The sequence below is a fragment of the Scyliorhinus torazame genome, chromosome 17 (genome assembly GCF_047496885.1).
Source record: "Scyliorhinus torazame isolate Kashiwa2021f chromosome 17, sScyTor2.1, whole genome shotgun sequence".
Taxonomy (NCBI): Eukaryota; Metazoa; Chordata; class Chondrichthyes; order Carcharhiniformes; family Scyliorhinidae; genus Scyliorhinus; species Scyliorhinus torazame.
This window is the reverse complement of record NC_092723.1, coordinates 102,019,695-102,040,382: the sequence shown is the minus strand read 5'-3', so window position 1 is coordinate 102,040,382 and position 20,688 is coordinate 102,019,695. Positions and strand designations below refer to the sequence as shown.

General features: G+C 47.0%; 1 protein-coding gene across 1 annotated transcript in view; it reads right to left on the bottom strand.

Annotated features, from left to right (window-relative positions):
• LOC140394025 (uncharacterized) overlaps positions 1–20,688 on the bottom strand; it is a 654,493-nt gene that overhangs the window by 315,381 nt on the left and 318,424 nt on the right. The window contains exon 24 of the mRNA XM_072480809.1: positions 8,946–9,126. Within this exon, the coding sequence (XP_072336910.1) occupies positions 8,946–9,126 (181 nt within the window). The remainder of the gene's footprint in view (positions 1–8,945; positions 9,127–20,688) is intronic.

The following is a 20,688-nucleotide window of genomic DNA, read 5'->3' as shown; positions in this document are numbered from 1 at the left end:
ATGGTGGTGGTGAACAATTAAACAAATAACTGAGGGAAGAGGCTCCACAATTAACCCAATGCTGAATGTTGAGGAAGTCCAACAAAAGAGAAGGCTAAACCATTTTCAGCCAGAGTGTCGCATGGATGATCCAACCCAGCAATACAGATGTCAGTCTTCGGTCAACTCGATTCATTCCATGTGATATCAAGGAATGGCTGAAGGCATTGGATCCTGAAAAGGCTACGAGCCCTGACAATATTCCAGCAAAAGTACTGAAGACTTATGCTCTAGAACTAGCCATGCCCTAGCTAAGCTGTTCCAGTACATTACAACACTTGCATCTGCGCACAATGTGAAAAATTGCCAGGTATGTCCTGTAAAAAGCAGGACAAAACCAATTACCACCCATCAGTCTGCTCTTGACCATCGACAATGTGACAGAAAGGGTTGTCGACGGTAGTATCAAGCGGCACTTGCTCAGCAATAACCTGCTCGCTGACGCTCAGATTGAACTGAGTGGCTTACAGACCATTTCAGAGGGCAGTTGGGAGTCAACCACATTTCTGGAGGTCTGGAGTCACATGTAGGCCAGACCGGGTAAGGATAGCAGATTTCCTTCCCTGGAGGGCATTGGTGAAGCAAGTGATTCCCAAGTAGTGATTACGAACCCCATTCCTGGGGTTTCCGGTTTTCAGCAGTTCCATTTAAGGGTGCCGGCTGGTTGACGTCGCAGTTCATTGCTGACCTGGTTGGCTCCATGGCATGGAAAGGCGTGCCATGTCCTCCGCTGTTTCATGGTGTCAGGCTAACTTTTAAATTGGCTGTGATTCACAGCACTTCAGAGGCCTTGCGAATCGTGGTTGGGATAAAGAAACCTTTTGAATGTTATGTTGAAACGGTCTTATCCACGCCCTCCCTCTCCCATGGCCTTCACACCCCCATTGTGGTGCCTCATATATCCCGTACTAAGCTATTGAACTTTCATGTCAATACACTAGAAAGAAAATTGATCCCAATTGTGACCATTGGATGTGTTTAAAAAGCTTTGACAAAAAATTAATTAATTCATAAAAATTGCTTTCACTACAGACCAATACAAATATCAACCATTCAGACTCATTATTGTATCAGTAATAAAAATTGTAAGCACTTGAAACCTCTTAACTTGTATTAAGTATTGTGAATTTGACAGAAGAGATCACACAGCAAGAGTTGTCAATACAGCAATGTTTAGCCTGGGGAACTGCACACTTTATGAACAAAGTCAAAGCACATTTTATGAACAAATTACTTTTTAAAAGATTATTTTTAATACTGTCACTATAGGATTTGTTGTTTTATACAAAGTGTAGAGCAGGCAAATGGGCATGGAAATTCAATAGCTTGTCACGGAGAGTTTGAGGGGCAATGGGGAGGGGGAGGGGCTTTAGAAGCCATAAGGTGCATGAGGTGGCATGGATGGGGCATGGGGTGTGTGAGGAATGAGGGCTTTATTGGAGTCCCAAAATACTGAGGTGGGCCTTTTCTACAGCCTGACTCTGTACCCAGCAGCCTCTGAACTCTTTCCAGGGGCAGCAGGCCGGATTCCTGTTATCTCCCACACCATCCCACTGCCCCCAACCCCCCAGTCTTTGCAGGAACTTTCTTCTGAGGTGTGAGCAGGGAGCCTGGAAATTTCATGACTCCTTCCATCCCCCTGAAGGGCGGAAATCTAGCCCCCTCTGCTGGTGCTTGTGCGTATGATAGCTTTAAGTGGAGAAAAAGCACATTGCAATTTTTAATATTTTAATACACTGCACTGGGAGATACCACCCCCAACCTCATGGAGTTTGGCCTCTATGTGGTTAGCACTGCTGCCTCACAGCACCGGGGCCCAGGTTCGATTCCGGCATTGGGCAACCGTCTGTGTGGAGTTTGCACGTCCTCCCCGTATCTGCGTGGGTTTCGTCTGGGTGCTCCGGATTCCTCCCACAGTCTAATGACGTGGGACGTTAGGTGGACTGGCCATGGTCAATTGCCCCTTAAAGATGTGCAGGTTAGGCTACGGGGCCAAGGGGATAGGATAGTGTAGGCAGGAAGTGGACCTGGGTGGGGTGCTCTTTCAGAGGGATGGTGCCAATGGGCTGAATGTCCTCCTTCTGCACTGTAGGGACTTTATGATTCTATCCAGCTTATTATTAAAGGGTGCAGACCTTTTGAGCTATTGTAGAATTTGTATCAAAAGACTGGCTTTTCATAATGTAGCAATGGACATATCATATCTATAGAAGTTAAACATACAACAAAAAAGGCAACATCGATTTGTACTAGGTACTGGATGAAAGTACAATTAAAACAGCAATCCTAGCGTGGCTCAGCTACTGTATTGTCTACCTGTCTCCTTTCTAACCCCTCGCACAGCAGCAATAGCTGAGATGGGGAACCCAGAATCAAATACTCCCGAGAGCCAACTCAGTGCCTTCAGTAATCCTCCAATATATTGTACAGCAGCGCTTCACCTAAACATTCTTCAATATTTGAAGAGAAACATTTTGATCACGAAGACAAACAAATAAAACTCGGGATCGGGCAGAGGAATAATTGGCAAATACCTCTGAGGCAACCTAAAACCATCAGAGGACCTCACTGCATCATCATCAATGAACAGTTTTAATGCCGTTTTTACCTCAGCCAACTTCAGAACAATGTTACTTATGAGGTGTCAGAATGCTGACTGAAGAGAGGTGGAAACTAAATATAAACAAAATGCTGGAAATTTTTAGCAGGCCTGGCAGCATCCATGGAGAGAGAAACAGAATTAACCTAGAGTTGAATGAGTTTTCTGAACTTTGACAAGTCAGAATCCGCAATATTTTGCTTTTATTATATGTTAGACTAGAACGGCACTTGGAATCATAACTATTGCGCTTTGTGGAGGATGAATGCCAGCATAGAACATAGAACATAGAACAATACAGCGCAGTTCAGGCCCTTCGGCCCAATTGCTTCACAGCTCCAGGGTCCCAGGTTCGATTCCGGCTTGGGTCACTGTCTGTGCGGAGTCTGCACGTCCTCCCCGTGTCTGCGTGGGTTTCCTCCGGGTGCTCCGGTTTCCTCCCACAGTCCAAAGATGTGCAGGGTAGGTGGATTGCCCTTAAGTGTCCAAAATTGCCCTTGGTGTTGGGTGGAGGTGTTGAGTTTGGGTGGGGTGCTCTTTCCAAGAGCCGGTGCAGACTCAGGGGGCCGAATGGCCTCCTTCTGCACTGTAAATTCAATGATAATCTATGATTAATCTAGGACAAAAGTTTGGCACAACATCGTGGGCCGAAGGGCCTGTTCTGTGCTGTATTTTCTATGTTCTATAACTCTTGCCCTGCGGGGTATACTTATCCCTTTCCATCACTAACGTAAACGTCACCGAATTGTGGTCACTGTCCCCAAAGTGCTCACCTACCTCCAAATCTAACACCTGGCCTGGTTCATTACCCAAATCCAAATCCAATGTGGCCTGTCCTCTTGTTGGCCTGTCAACATATTGTGTCAGGAAACCCTCCTGCACACATTGTACAAAAAACGACCCATCTAATGTACTCAAACTATATCTTTTCCAGTCAATATTTGGAAAGTTAAAGTCTCCCATAATAACTACCCTGTTACTTTCACTCTTATCCAGAATCATCTTCGCCATCCTTTCCTCTACATCCCTAGAACTATTAGGAGGCCTATAAAAAACTCCCAACAGGGTTACCTCTCCTTTCCGGTTTCTAACTTCAGCCCATACTACCTCGGAAGAAGAGTCCCCATCTAGCATCCTCTCCACCACCGTAATACTGATCTTGACTAGCAGCGCCACACTTCCCCCCAGCATGTACTGGGTGGGCTGAAGGGCCTGCTATTTCTATGTTGTAATTCAATGGGAGGGCATTTTCCACGCAGCATGTTTCTCCGTGGCGGGAGTTGACATATCTCTGGTCGGCGGCGGGATTTTCTGCTCTCGCCACTGTCAATGGGATTTCCCACAGAATCCACCCACTGTCTCCGGGAAACCCACGGTGGGGCGTGCCATCAGTGGGACCGGAAGATCCCTCTGATGAGTATGGCTGGAAAATCCCCCCCCCCCCCCCCCCACCCAATGTCTTCATGACCACAAGATGTATGCTCTACTGGTGTGATCTGACATATGCTGATAGACATAGTTAATCTTATCGAAGTTTATAAAGTTCCCTGCTCCAGCTTCTGCAGAAATATGTTCTTCTCCTTCGCATTCTCCATGTCAGCTATAAAAATGACAATGCACAGACAGAGGGACCAGACAGTCAAAGGGTTTCAGTGGAAACCCAAGAGTCAGCACAAGGGCCTATTAAATGCTTCCAGTCTGCTGATAAAAGTCAGAAATAAGTAGCGGATGAGGAAAACTAGCCAATTATTCATCGCTTTATTTATTTCACATGCTTGTATTTCTTTTTAACGAGACAGTTATGATCACAAAATGCACTTCAATACTCTTCTTGTTTGAAACCATGACGTGATTGTCTGCTGACTCAAACAGAGAGTATATTAAATTTACAGACACAAGTCAGTTCTCCGGTGAGCCAGACTAAAACCGATAGCAAAGGAAACAATAGTTTGAAACAAAAATGGAAAACCCGACAGGAAATACACTGGAGAACTCCAGAGATACAAGGAAAATACACAGTAAAATCTTGGAGAATACTGGAGGTGGCACGGTGGCACAGCGGTTAGCACTACTGCCTCACAGCGCTAGGGAACCGGGTTCAATTCCGGCCTTTTCCTCCGGGTGCTCCAGTTTCCTCCCACAGTCCAAAGATGTGCAGGTTAGAAGCATTGACCATGATCAATGTGCAAGGTTATTGGGATAGGGCAAGGGAGTGGGCCTAAGTAGAGTGGTCTTTCGGAGGGTCGTGCATACTCGATGGGCCAAATGGCATCTTTTTGCACTGCAGGGATTATATGGAGTACACTGGAAATATACTGAAAATACACAGTAAAACAGGATAATATTTCGTAATGAACCCTTATAGTGACATGCCCGACAGCAACATCACGGTGGGACATGCTGACTGGCCAGAAGTGGTCCAGAAATGTTTTAAAACTGTTCTTCTTTGAACTCCTTGTGGAATGGGGGCAACAGGAACACTTTCCCAAAGACCCAGTCTTCCAGTAATCTGTGGGCCTCCCCAGCCCTGGCATGCCCCTGAAAGTTGGGGAATTCCAGACTGACATTCCCATGATCGCTCCGCTATAGTAACCCTGACCTGACCACAGCTGCGGCCTCCTGTCACTAAGTCCCTACTCCCGCTCATCAACCAGGTGGTGGCCAATCTTGCCGGGTGTTGGGTAGGACTCTGAAAATAATTATGCAACATCCCAAACCCCAGCCTGATCTTCCAGGCTTGCATTCCCCCTCCCACCCCCCCAACCTTGCAAAAAATAGGTAACATTAATCCAGCAGTTTGTTATTGTATTCTGGCTGACGTTAAGGAAGTGTTTCTATCTGTGAGATGTTCAAATGTACCATATCACATAATCACGTACTGTTACCTCCAGAACAACAGAAATTGCACTTCAATTGATTTGGTGAAGTATTTTGACAGGTTTTGATAGCATAAATATGAAATAAAAACTGAAAGAGCTGGATAAACTCCAGCAGGTCTGGCAGCATCTGTGGAGAGAAACAAAGTTAATGTTTTGGACTCTTCTACAGAACTGAAGCAAGGCAGAAGTGTACAGAAATATATAGTTGGAAAGCGGATGGAGGAGGTGGGGCAGAATAGAAGACCAGGGATAGGTCATTGACAAATTAATCCTGGACATAAGAAGTGTGAATGGTTCTGTTAAGGGATGATGAGTAAATATGAATGTTGCTTTCATGAACAGTTCCGTGGAAAGTCCGATGGCGGCATATAGAAGGAAGCCGCACGCAACGTAGCTCCTGGTGCTTTTAACCCAGTTCCTGGGGGTAATTTGTGGACAGACCCGTCCCATTTGATAGCTCTTTACAAGAAGTTGTCAAAGACGGCAAAAAAGAATATTGGAAATAAGGGTACGAGCGGTAGCCCTTCAGAGGAGTTGGAGAAGGTGCGGAGTCCGTTGGGAACAAAGATGGCTGAGGCAAACTCAGCAGGTGGGGCTGCACCTATTACTGTGGATAAGCTGACGGAGGTGGCGGCGCTCGAAGTTGTGAGACAATTTGGCAATCACTTTGAGAGGCAAGGAAGGGAGATTATGGAGACCCTGAAAAAGTTGGTCGCGTTGGGCCCAATAAAGGAGGCATTGGGAAAGACCTCAGAGACATTGTAGGAGCATGGTGAGGTACTGAAAGGGGTGGAGGAGACCCTGTTGTGACACAGTGACCAGATAGCCTCACTGGAAGCTGAGCTGTTCATGTTGGAAGACAGGGACAAGGGCCTGAAGACTAAGGTTGAGGACCTGGAGAACAGGTCGAGGAGGCAGAACGTCAGGATCATGGGTTGCCGGAGAGGGTGGATGGCCCAAGGCTGACTGAGTACTTTGCTGCAATGTTCGCAAAGCTGTTGGGGGAGGAGGACTAGGTTCGCCCCCATGAGCCAGACACGGCCCAGCGGTTGTTCCGGGTGAAGCCACCATGAGCGGTGACAGTGTGCTTTCACAGGTATCGTACGAAGGAAGGGCCCTGAAATGGATCAAAGAAAATCGAGAGGTGGGGTGGGAAGACAGCTGTATTCAAAGATACCAAGATGTCGTGACAGAGTGGCAAAGAGGCATGTGGCTTTCAACAGGACAAATTCAGCATTGTGTAAGAGCAATGTGCATTTTGGTGTAGTATACCTGATGAGGCTCAGTCACACACAATTCCAGAGATCATTTCTTCAAGACAGCACAGAATGCGAAGGCTTTTGTTGAAGCACAAGGACTTGGGCTGAACTGAGGGGGTTTGAATGGGATTTCTATCATGGTTAGGATGGGGTTGTTTGGGGATGTTGTAATGTTTTTCCTTTTTGTATATAGACATGGCTAATCAAAATGTATAATCTTGCATTGAAGTGGTATATGTTTTTGGGTGGGGGTGAGGTGGGGGGAGAGGGCATTGGGGATACAGATTAGGGTAGGAATCAGAGTAACATATGGCCCAAAATGGAGGATGGGAATGTTAAAGGATTTGGGTTTTGGTTATTCCTTTGTAAAGGGAGGGTGTGAGAGAGTTTTAGAGCTGTTCCTCTCCTCATTTGATATGGGCCCTGGCCAGGGGGGGCTTTAGCAAGCAGAGTTCAGCCAGTGAATCCGAGTGAGTGAGGTCGGGGGGGACGACGATGCGACCTTTTGGGGGGGGGGGGGGGGGGGGGCGCGACCTGTTGGACCCATTTAGGCTGGCTTCAATTAGCCTAGAAAATGTGAATGGTGGGGGGAGGCGGAGGAGAGATTATAATTTGAGAGGAAGTAGTTGGGGGATTTCTGGGATAGGAGAATAGGGGAAGAGGGGGAAAGTGCAGATTACTGACATTGACCAAGGAATTTTCCTGTGTCTCATCTTGTGGGTGGGTCTGGTGGCCATCATGGGTGTGTCCAGTTACGTATTAGGAGTCTGGAAGATGAAGGGCTAATCCCTCACAGTGAAATGTCTGACTTGTGGGGGGGGGGGTTTTGATCTGTGTTTTGAATCCGAAGGTAGACTGGTCTAAGTCAAAGTAATTGACTTCGGTAGGATCAAGGTAGCAAAGGTATTGATAGCGTTTATGAATGAGATGGGAGGAGCAGATCCGTGACGGTTTCTGCACCCGGGGGGTATGGAACTCTCCTTTTCTCCAGTGCATGAAGTATATTTGCGGATTGACTTCTTCATAATGGGAAGGTTTCTGCTGCCGGGGGTGAGGAAAACGGAATATTCCATGATAGTTATTTCAAATCATGCCCCACATCTGGTAGATGTGGTATTGGAGACGGAGACGGTTCAGCGACCGGCATGGAGTCTGGATGTGGGGCTGCTGGCAGATCTGGGGTTGTGTGTAAGGAAATCAAGGGCGATCGATGAGTACGTGGATTTAATAAGAATGGGGAGATTTCGCCCTCGGTTCAGTGGGAGGCCCTGAAGGCAGTGGTGAGAGGGGAGATAATCTCGCATGTCGGCAATTCTGAAATTTGAACCAGAGCCCTCTCCCTTAGTGGCCATATTTGGGGTGTCAGACTTGCCAGAGCTGCAGATGGGTGTGGGGACTGATGTCCTGGCCTTCGCCTCGCTGATTGCTTGGAGGCGTGTGCTGATGGGTTGGAGGTCAGCTTCTCAGTGCCTCAGCCTGGCTGGGAGATCTGGTGGAGTTCCTATATCTCGAGGAAATCAAGTGCAACATGAGGGGAACACTTGAGGGGTTCTACCGTAGATGGCAGCCGTTTATTTGTATTTCAAAGAGCTGGTCTCCATTAGTTGGTGGGGGGGGGATGGTCCAGGGGCATTGTTTTTTTCATTAGGCGGGGGTGGTTTGTGATTGGGGGTGTTGTTTGGGTGGGATGTATTGTTTTGGTGTTATGTATAAAATGGAAACCCCTTGAATAAAAATATATATATTTTTTAAAAGAACAGTTCCCTAGCTGATTGCTGACTAAGTTGTGTTTTAGATCGAAATGATGCATCTGTTCCAGCTCCCCAAAGACTGAGTTGAGCAGAAAAACTTTGACTTGCTTCTGCAGCTGAATGAAGATGACCCAATATGTTTGAAAATCTAGTTCCTATTTCCATGGTTATGGGACCACATATGTGGCCTAATGTGTCCATTTACCACCACAATCTGCTGCTTTATTTGCTAATCAGTAACAAAGAGGCGACCAAAAAACGCCCTTGGAGATGATTTAGAAAATGTTCCATTTGTGGCATTCGTAGACACTGAAAAATCAATGCAGAAAATTCACGATTGGACCAAAGAATATTTCAAAATCTCTGGGCCCAAGCTTGATCCGGTAAGTATGCGCTAGATTTCTCGGATTGTACTAACCTGACACAGTAGCTGTTTCTTGCATTACATTGTTAAGTGATACAAAAAATGCGATTTTCTGTCCAGGGACTCTGGTCACATTGCCAGACAGGATTATGGGACTCCCATGCTTTGCGAATTTAGCTTCCAGCTGGGAGAAAAACATCTGCTCCCCATCCAGACTTTGCAAGCTTGTCCACCCCTAGAAAAATAAAACGCCAGTCATAAAAAGCCTACGATACTGAAACAGTGTCTTGCCAAATAACTTGCATCGACCACAACTGGAGGATGACATTGTGAAATTGAAGGACAATAATGCAGGCACACCCAAATCTCCGAATCTTTTTTTACAATGGTTAAGCATGATAAGAACACATGTTCAACCCTGTTAAATTATCAGACATTTGAGAAAGTGATCAATAAATATTAAATTAGAGAATTATAGAATCACTGCTGTGCAGAAGGAGGCCATTCAGTCCATCAGGTTTGCACCGATCCTCTGAAAGAGCACTTTCCAGGTCCGCTCCCCCGTCCACCCTGCCCTATCCCCGTAACGCCACCTGCACAGCCCTGGGCACCAAGGGATAATTTAGCATGGCCAATCCACCGAACATGCACATCTTTGGAAAGAGGGAGGAAACAGAGCACACAGGGGAAGCCCAGACAAAAACGGGGAGACCGTACAAACTCCACACAGACATAGAACATCGAACAGTACAGTACAGGCCCTTCAGCCCATGATGTTGTGCCGACCATTTATCCTAATCTAAGATCAACCTAACCTACACCCTTTCAATTTACTGCTGTCCATGTGCCTGTCTAAGAGTCGCTTAAATGTCCCTAATGACTCTGACTCCACCACCTCTGCTGGCAGTGCATTCCATGCATCCACCACTCTCTGTGTAAAGAACCTACCTCTGACATCTCCCCTATACCTTCCTCCAATCACCTTAAAATTATGTCCCTTCGTGACAGCCATTTCCACCCTGGGGAAAAGTCTCTGGCTATCCACTCTATCCATGCCTCTCATCACCTTGTACACCTCTATCAAGTCACCTCTCTGCCTTCTTCATTCCAGTGAGAAAAGCCCGAGCTCCCTCAACCTTTCTTCAGAAGACATGCCCTCCAGTCCAGGCAGCATCCTGGTAAATCTCCTCTGTACCCTCTCCAAAGCATCCACATCCTTCCTGTAATAAGGCAACCAGAACTGGACACAATATACCAAGTGTGGTCTAACTAGAGTTTTATAAAGCTGCAACAAAATCTCACGGCTCTTGGACTCAATCCCCCTGTTAATGAAAGCCAACACACCATACGCCTTCTTAACAACCCTATCAACATTGGTGGCAACTTTGAGGGATCTATGTACGTGGACCCCAAGATCCCTCTGTTCCTCCACACTTCCAGGAATCCTGCCTTTAACCCTGTATTCAGCATTCAAATTCGACCTTCCAAAATGAATCACTTCACATTTATCAAGGTTGAACTCCATCTGCCACTTCTCAGCCCCCCTCCGCATCCTGTCAATGTCCTATTGTAACCTGAAACAACCCTCAACAGTATCTATAACTCCACCAACCTTCGTATCATCGGCAAACTTACTAACCCACCCTTCCACTTCCTCATCCAAGTCATTTATAAAAACCACAAAGAGCAGAGGTCCCAGAACAGAACCTTGCGGGATACCACTGGTCACCGACCTCCAGGTGGAATACCTTCCATCCACTACCACTTGCTGTCTTCTTTCGGCCAGCCAATTTTGTATTCAGACAGCCAAATATCCCTGTATCCCATGCCCCCTAACTTTCTGAATGAGCCTACCATGGGAAACCTTATCAAATGCCTTACTGAAATCCATATACACCATATCCACTGCCCGACCTTCATCAATGTGTCTCGTCACATCCTCAAAGAATTCAATGAGGCTAGTGAGGCATGTCCTGCCCCTCACAAAGCCATGCTGACTATCTTTAATCAAACTATGTTTTTCTAAATAATCATAAATCCTATCTCTCAGAATCCTTTCCAATATTTTGCTCACCACAGACACAAGACTGATGGGTCTTTAATTCCCAGGGATTTCCCTATTCCCTTTCTTGAATAGGGGAACTACATTCGCCTCCCTCCAATCATCCGGTACTACTCCAGTGGAGAGTGAGGACGCAAAGATCATCGCCAATGGCGCAGCAATCTTCTCCCTCGCTTCCCGTAGTAATCTTGGGTATATCCCATCAGGCCCAGGGGACTTATCTATCCTGATGCTTTTCAAAATATCCAGCACATCTTCTTTCTTAATATCAACCTGTTCGAGTCTATTAACCTGGTTCACACTGTTCTCATGAGCAACAAGGTCCCTCTCTCTAGTGAATAGCGAAGCAAAGTATTCATTTAGGGCCTCCGCCATCTCTTCAGACTCTAGGCACAAGTTCCCTCCACTATCCCTGATCGGCCCTACTCTCACTCTGATCATCCTCTTATTTCTCACATAAGTGTAGAACGCCTTGGGGTTTTCCTGAATCCTTCTCGCCAGGGCTTTTTCATGCCCCCTTCAAGCTCTCCTCAGTCCATTTTTGAGTTCCTTCCTGGTTACCTTGTAACCCTCTAGAGCCGAGTCAGATCCTTGTTTCCTCAACCTTACGTAAGCTTCCTTCTTCCTCTTGACTAGAAGCTCCACTTCTCTTGTCATCCAAGGCTCCTTCACCTTACCATTCTTTTCTCGTCTCAGTGGGACAAAACAATTCAGCACTCACAGCAAATGCTCCTTGAACAATCCCCACATTACTGTTGTGCATTTCCCCAAGGACAATTGTTCCCACTTTATGCTCCTCAGCTCCTGTCTAATGGCAGTATAATCTCCCCTCCCCCAATTAAATACCTTCCCATACTGTCTGTTCCTATCCGTCTCCATGACTATGGTAAAGGTCAAGGAGTTGTGGTCACTGTCACCGAAATGCTCTCCCACCGAGACATCTGACACCTGGCCTGGTTCGTTGCCGAGCACCAAGTCCAATATGGCCTCCCCCCTAGTCGGCCTATCTACATATTGAGTCAGGAATCCTTCCTGTACACACCTGACAAAATCTGCTCCATCCAAACCATTTGCACTAAGGAGGTTCCAGTCAATATGAAGGAAGTTGAAGTCACCCATGACAACAACTGTTACATCTGTACTTTTCCAAGATCTGCCCCCAATCTGTTCCTCTATCTCTCTGCTGCTATTGGGGGGTCTATAGAAAACTCCCAATAAAGTGACTGCTCCTTTCTTGTTTCTGACTTCCACCCATACTGACTCAGTAGACAAACCCTCCTCAACTACCTCCTTTTCTGCAGCTGTGGTACACTCCCTAATTAACAGTGCTACTCCCCCTCCTCTTTTACCTCCCTCCCTATTATTCTGAAAACATCTAAACCCGGAACATCTAACAACCATTCCTGCCCCTGTGAAATCCATGTCTCCGTAATGGCCACAACATCGTAGTTCCAAGTACTGACCCATGCTCTAAGTTCATCTCCCTTATTCCTGACACTCCTTGCAATGAAACAGACATATTTTAACCTATTCCACTGAGTGCAACTTTGCCCTATCAACTGTCTATCCTTCCTCACAGACTTGCTGCATACTATTTCTGCTTGTTCAACAACTACCCTATACTCTGATCCAGAGCTCTGGTACTCATCCCCCTGCCAAACTATTTTAAGCCCTCCCAAAGAGTTCTAGCAAACCTCCCACCCAGGATATTGGTGCCCCTCCAGTTTAGGTGCAATCCATCCTTCATGTACAGGTCCCACCTTCCCCATAAGATATCCCAATAGTCCACATATCTGAAGCCTTCCCTCCTGCACCAGCCCTGGAGCCACGTGTTCAGCTGCACTCGCTCTCGGTTCCTTGCCTCACTTGCACATGGCACCGGTAGCAACCCTGAGGTCACTACTCTGCTTGTCCTGCTCTTTAGCTTCCAACCTAACTCCCTAAAATCACTTTTTAGATCCTCATCCCTTTTCTTAGCTATGTCGTTGGTGCCTATGTGCACCACGGCTTCTGGTTGCTCCCCCTCCCCTTAAGGATCCTGTAGACTCGATCCGAGACATTCCTGGCCCTGGCACCCGGGAGGCAACATACCTTCCGGGAGTCTCGCTCATGACCACAGAATCTCCTACCTATTGAGTCTCCTGTCACTGTTGCTTTTCTATTTTCCCCCCTTTCCTTCTGAGCCACAGAGCCAGACTCAGTGCCAGAGACCTGGCCGCTAGGGCCTCCCCCCGGTAGGTCATCCCCCCCCAACAGTATCCAAAACGGTATACTTTTTTTGAAGGGGAACAGCCACGAGGGATCCCTACACTGTCTGACCGTTCCCTTTCCTTCCCCTGACTGTAACTCAGCTACTCTTGTTCCGTACCTTGGGTGTAGCTGCCTCCCTGTAACTCTTCTCTATTACCCCCTCTGCCTCCCGGATGATCCGAAGTTCAACCAGCTCCAGTTCCCTAACACGGTCTCTGAGGAGCTGGAGTTGGGTGCACTTTCTGCAGGTATAGTCAGCGGGAACACCGGTGATATCCCTCACCACCCACATCCTACAGGAGGAGCATGCAACTGCCCTAGCCTCCATCCCCTCTTGCCTTACAGAATATAGCTGCCCTGTGGACCAACTGGACCTCCGCCTTCGACTCATCTCCCAGTCAGCTGCACTCTCTGTAAACTCCCGGCTCCGTTCATGCTCTTTGAGGGAATGTCTCCTCACCTAACTCCCTCAGTCACCAAACTCTCACTATAGCACTCAAATGCACCCAAATTCAGCACTCAGTGCAAACAAAGACATTCACCCAAGGCTGGAATAGACCACTTCCCTGGCACTGTGAGGCAGCAATTATAACCACTGTGCTACCGTCTCACTATGCCACCAAAGTGGCAGCACCGTGTGCCCCATTACGTTTGGATGCATCTTCACGATAAAAAGCTGGGGAATAATTGTTATCTTTACCACATAGTTTGTTTTTTATTCTTTCATGGATGTGGGTGTCGCTGGCTGGGCCAGCATTTGTTGCCCATCCCTAATTGCCCTTGAGGAGGTATTTAAGAGTCAACCACATTGTGATCTGGTGGAGCAACCCACTGGTTTTACAAGGCGTACCCCTAAACCATACTCCTGTCCCTCTGTACGAGGCTGGCACTCTGATCTGCCAGGTTATCGCTAGGCGAGACTTACTCCAGAAGAAGGCCTTTCCTAACCTGCCTGAAGCAGTTGGTGAAGAATGTACAGCAGTACATCTCCCTAATTACTGCAGTCACACAAAAGATTTTCAAGCCACTCACCATTCTGACGTGGAAATATATTGCGTTCCTTCACTGCCGCTGGGTCAAAATCCTGGAACTCACTCCCTAACAGCACTGTGGGTAGACCTACACCACATGGACTGCAGCGATTCAAGAATGCAGCTCACCACCATCTTCTCTAGGGCAATTACAGATGGGAAATAAATGCTGGCCTAGCCAGTGACACCCACATCCCAAGAATGAATTAAAAAATCAATCACAGAGAAATGGCAGCCTTCTCACCATTTTTTGGGAGTCCAAAGGATGGTTGCGGGGACGGGAGGGGGGGGAAAGAGGACTGATTTCTCTAATGCCCATGTGACCAGTGCCTTGTGCATCCATATTCACTGGGTTAATGAACGGAACTCGTCTCATTTCAGGCACCAGGTTTAAAGGCCAGTGATGGATTTGGATTTGTTTATTGTCATGTGTACCGAGGTACAGTGTGATGCACAATCAATTACTCTCGAGACAAGGTGAGTCATAACTAATAGGCTTTAATCAGCTAGAACTGTACCCAGTAGCTTCAATACAGAAAGTGAAGGCTGCTGGGACAGCATTGGTTCTTATACTCCGCCTCTCAGGGCGGAGCTATGTACGTTAGCCAATGGTAGACTCCTAGGTCTAGCCAATGGTCATCCACCTCTCAGGTACTGCAATACCTGGTATTACCACACAGTGAAAAGTACTTTTTCCGCGAGCAGCTAGATTAACACACAGTTGTTCAGACTCCTCAACTCATTCAAAATGGCTCTGGGAACCTGGATCCAGAAATCCATCCCTATTTCCTATTTTTCGTCAGTAAGGATAAGAACATAAGAACATAAGAATTAGGAACAGGAGTAGGCCATCTGGCCCCTCGAGCCTGCTCCGCCATTTAATGAGATCATGGCTGATCTTTCTGGACTCAGCTCCACTCTCCGGCCCGTACACCATATCCCCGAATCCCTTTATTCTTTAGAAAGGTATCTATCTTTTTCTTAAAACCGTTTAAAGAAGGAGCCTCAACTGCTTCACTGGGCAAGGAATTCCAGAGATTCACAACCCTTTGGGTGAAGAAGTTCCTCCTACACTCCGTCCTAAATCTACTTCCCCTTATTTTGAGGCTATGACCCCTAGTTCTGCTTTCCCCGACCAGTGGAAACAACCTGCCCGCATCGATCTTATCTATTCCCTTCATAATTTTATATGTTTCAATAAGATCCCCCCGCATCCTTCTAAACTCCAATGAGTACAGTCCCAGTCTACTCAACCTCTCGTCATAATTTAATCCCCACAACTCTGGGATCAACCTAGTGAATCTCCTCTGCACTCCCTCCAGTGCCAATATGTCCTTTCTCAGGTAAGGAGACCAAAACTGAACACAATACTCCAGATGCGGCCTCTCCTCCCTAGTCTTGAACTCCATCCCTCTAGCAATGAAAGACAAAACTCGATTAGCCTTCTTAATCACCTGTTGCACCTGCACACCAACTTTTTGCGACTCGTGCACCAGCACACCCAGGTCCCTCTGCACAGCAGCATGTTTTAACATCTTACCGTTTAGATAATAATCCATTCTGCTGTTATTCCTCCCAAAATGGATAGCCTCACACTTGGCAACATTGAATTCCATCTGCCAGACCCTAGCCCATTCACCTAACCTATCCAAATCCTTCTGCAGACTTCCGATATCCTCTGCACTTTTTGCTTTACCACTCATCTTAGTGTCGTCTTCAAACTTTGACACATTGCACTTGGTCCCCAACTCCAAATCGTCTATGTAAATTGTGAACAACTGCGGGCCCAACACTGATCCTTGAGGGACCCCACTAGTTACAGGTTGCCAACCAGAGAAACACCCATTTATCCCCACTCTCTGCTTTCTGTTAGTTAACCAATCCTCTACCCATGCTACCACTTTACCCTCAATGCCATGCATCTTTAGTTTATGCAGCAACCTTTTGTGTGGCACCTTGTCAAAAGCTTTCTGGAAATCCAGATATACCACATCCATTGGCTCCCCGTTATCTACTGCACTTGTAACGTCCTCAAAAAATTCTACCAAATTAGTCAGACACGACCTACCCTTTGTGAACCCATGCTGCGTCTGCCCAATGGGACAATTTCCCTCCAGGTGCCCTGCTATTTCCTCCTTAATGATAGATTCCAGCATTTTCCCTACAACCGAAGTTAAGCTTACCGGCCTATAATTACCCGCTTTCTGCCGCCCTCCTTTTTTAAACAGTGGTGTCACGTTTGCTACTTTCCAATCCTCTGGGACCACCCCAGAGTCTAGTGAATTTTGATAAATTATCACTAGTGCGTTTACAATTTCCCTAGCCATCTCTTTTAACACTCTGGGATGCATCCCATCAGGGCCAGGAGACTTGTCTACCTTTAGCCCCATTAGCTTGCCCAATACTGCCTCCTTAGTGATTACAATCATCTCAAGGTCCTCACCTATCATATCTTTATTTCCATCAGTCACTGGCATGTTATTTGTGTCCTCCACTGTGAAGACTGACCCAAAAAACCTGTTCAGCTCCTCAGCCATTTCCCCGTCTCCTGTTATTAAATCTCCCTTCTCATCTTCCAAAGGACCAATATTTACCTTAGCCACTCTTTTTTGTCTTATATATTTGTAGAAGCTTTTACTATCTGTTTTCATGTTCTGAGCCAGTTTACTTTCATAGTCTACCTTAATCTTCTTTATGGCTTTTTTAGTAGCTTTCTGTTGTCCCCTAAAGACTTCCCAGTCCTCTAGTCTCCCACTAATTTTTGCCACTTTGTATGTTTTTTCCTTCAATTTGATACTCTCCCTCACCTCCTTAGATATCCACGGTCGATTTTTCCCCTTCCTACCGTCTTTCTTTTTTGTCGGTATGAACCTTTCTGAACACTGTGAAAGATCGCTCGGAAGGTTCTCCACTGTTCCTCAACTGCTTCACCATGAAGTCTTTGCTCCCAGTCTACCTTAGCTAGTTCTTCTCTCATCCCATTGTAATCGCCTTTGGTTAAACACAAAACACTCGTGTTTGATTTTACCTCGTCATCCTCCAACTGTATTTTAAATTCCACCATATTGTGGTCGCTCCTTCCAAGAGGATCCCGAACTATGAGATCATTAATCAATCCTGCCTCATTACACAGGACCAGATCTAGGACCGCTTGTTCCCTTGTAGGTTCCATTATATACTGTTCCAGGAAATTATCCCGGGTACATTCTATAAACTCCTCCTCAAGGATGCCTTTACCAACCTGGTTAAGCCAATCGATATGCAGATTAAAATCTCCCATGATAACCGCTGTACCATTTCCACATGCATCCGTTATTTCTTTGCTTATTGCCTGCCCTACCATCCTGTTACTATTTGGTGGCCTATAGACTACTCCTATCAGTGACCTTTTCGCCTTACTATTCCTGATTTCCACCCAAATTGATTCAACCTTGTCCTCCATAGCACCAATATCATCCCTTACTATTGCCCGGATGCCATCCTTAAACAACAAAGCTACACCACCGCCCTTACCGTCCATTCTATCCTTTCGTATAGTCTGACACCCTTGGATATTTAACTCCCAGTCGTGACCATCTTTTAACCATGTTTCAGTAATGGCCACTAAATCATAGTCATTCACGATGATTTGCGCCATCAACTCATTTACCTTATTTCGTATACTACGAGCATTCAGGTAAAGTACACTTATGCTGTTTTTTATGTCTTTGTTATGAATCCTAACACCTTGATCAGTAACTTTTCGCAATTTATTTTTCCTCTTACCCTTTCTCCTAATTTTCCTTGTCTTTGAACCCATATCTCTACATAATAACCTGTCACGTAACCTGCTGCCTTGATCTCCATCAACCATTATACTGTCCATAGCTTTACACTTCCCTTCCCCCCAACTTGCGAGTTTAAAGTCCTTGTGACCAACCTATTTATCCTATTCGTTAGAACACTGGTCCCAGAATGGTTCAGGTGAAGACCGTCCCAACGGTACAGGTCCCTCCTGCCCCAGTACTGATGCCAATGCCCCATGAAATGGAATCCCTCTTTCCCGCACCACTCCTTTAGCCACGTGTTAACTTCCCTAATTTTCTCAACCCTATGCCAATTGGCACGTGGCTCGGGTAGTAATCCAGAGATTATAACCCTGGAGGACCTGTTCTTTAATTTAGTCCCTAGTGTTTGATAATCCCCAAACAGGTCCTCTTTCCTAGTCTTACCTATGTTGTTAGTCCCAACGTGGACGACAACAACTGGATCCTCCCCCTCCCTCTCCAAAATCCTTTCAAGCCGATCAGAGATGTCCCTCACCCTGGCACCGGGCAGGCAACATACCATGCGGGACTCTCGATCTGGCTTACAAAGGATGCCATCAATCCCCCTAATTATAGAATCCCCTACAACTACCACTTGTCTTTTTGCTCCCCCCTCTTGAATGGCTTCCTGTACCACGGTGCAGTGGTCAGTCAACGCATCCTCCCTACAGCCCTCTTCCTCATCCACACAGGGAGCATGTACCTCATACCTATTGGACAAGGTCAAGGGCTGAGGCTCCTCAACTCCTAAACTCAGGATCCCCCTACCTGCCTCCCTTGCAGTCACACCACTCTGTCCCTGACCACTGTCCGAATTAACAGTACTTATTCTACCGGGTGTGACTGCCTCCTGAAACAAAGCGTCCAGGTAATTTCCCCCCTCCCTGATGTGCCGCAGTGTGTGCAGCTCGGTCTCCAGCTCATCAATTCTGAGCCAAAGTTCCTCGAGCAGCCAATACTTGCTGCAGATGTGGTAACTGACGGTCTCAATGAGATCCACCAGTTCCATCATCATACAGCAACAGCACATCACCTGTCCAGCCATATTCAATTAGTTAATTAATTTAAATAATAATTTAAAAAAAAATATAACCTCAAGGATAAACCCGAACACCAACAAAAACACAGCCCTCTCTCGCCACTCACCCGAACTCAGTCACTCACCTAAACTCAGATGCACTCTGTTCCAATCAGCACTCAGTCACTCACCTAAACTCACATGGGGGACACCTAAACTCGGCAGAGCCAATTGGACTCAGTGCTTCAGTGCTGAGAAACAATAGACCCCGGGGTAATTTATCCACATCGTGATGCCACAAATGCAAACACGATTGGGCAGACAATCAGGCATCCGGCCAAAATCAAGGTCAGCGCCTGCAGCCGATTTGGGTGCCATGCTCTGGTTCATCGCTGTTGGCGAGAACGAGGTTTGCGCCCCGCGCAGACGGTGGCAAGCAAAACCGGCATCTGCATGCATTTAAATATCATTAGCGGGTTGGATACTTCATGCAATGCCTTTCCGCGATGCCCCCGCCTCTCAGGGGGAAGTTTTGCGGGTGTGAATTACTACAAGTATTTACAAACATGGACTGGAAGCCTTGGCTGCGGAGGGGGAGAGGGAGGCTAAACATAACACTGAAAAAAACATAGAAAACTGTCGAGCTTGCTGGGGGGATGGTGCCTGGGCCAGGGGCAGTAGTGGGTAGTGACTTGGTCCCAGGTCCGTGGACTTGGTGTTTCCCCCTCGGGATCGGGGTGGCCTGACTCAGACCGCCATTGCTGCAGTCTGCCTTTTAAACACACCCCTTTGGTGCTACTTACAGGCTGCTGATTGCTCACACTACTGAGTGCTGCCTGTGTCCTTTAAATGCTCAGAAGGCCTCTGGTCATCTGGGAGCCCATCCAGGCCACCCTCATACCCCAGCTGTATCATCAAGGGCCAAGTTCAATCAGAAACCCACCAGGTGCTGACACTCCTCAGAAGCGCTGCCTCATTGCAGAGGAATCAGGGATCAGCAGAGCTCACCCCAACCAGTGGACACCTGCACCACAGACTTTGGAACCCTCCCTGGTTCTCTGCCCCTCTCAGGGCAGAGGCCTCACCATTGATCCCGCTGCTCCTAATCACCAGACTAGCAGCGCTGACTGCCTCTACCACCAGCTCCCAGGCAGTATTCAGGAGGACAGGCTCGAGTCTGCAGCCAACCCTGGGGAAGAGGGGTTGAGGTTAGGGTTAGGGTCCCTCCGTTCCTCACTGGCATGGAGCTGTGGGCTCGGACTCCTGATCTCTGGGGCAGGTCTTCTCTGAACCATCTTGATGGCTGCAGTGAGTGCGTGATAAGTGGAGCACTTAAAACCAGTTCCAGCTGCCAGACTCTTTGGCACTAACTCTGGCCCCAGCGGTTAGAATGCCCGCTGGGCCGGGAATTGCTCGGACTTTGTGCCAGCAGAGTTCTAGCAAATTAACATGTTCTGAATTTCTACCTGAATAATGTCCCCAACGGGAAGGCAAACCGCACAGAATTTAGTTCCGCCATCAACACTAAGTCTCCCAAACAGAGAATTTCGCCCCACATTTTTGCTGGAGCAAGGGCCTTATCCCGTAGTGTGACTTACAATTTTTTTCAGAGTAGACGTAAATGTTCGCC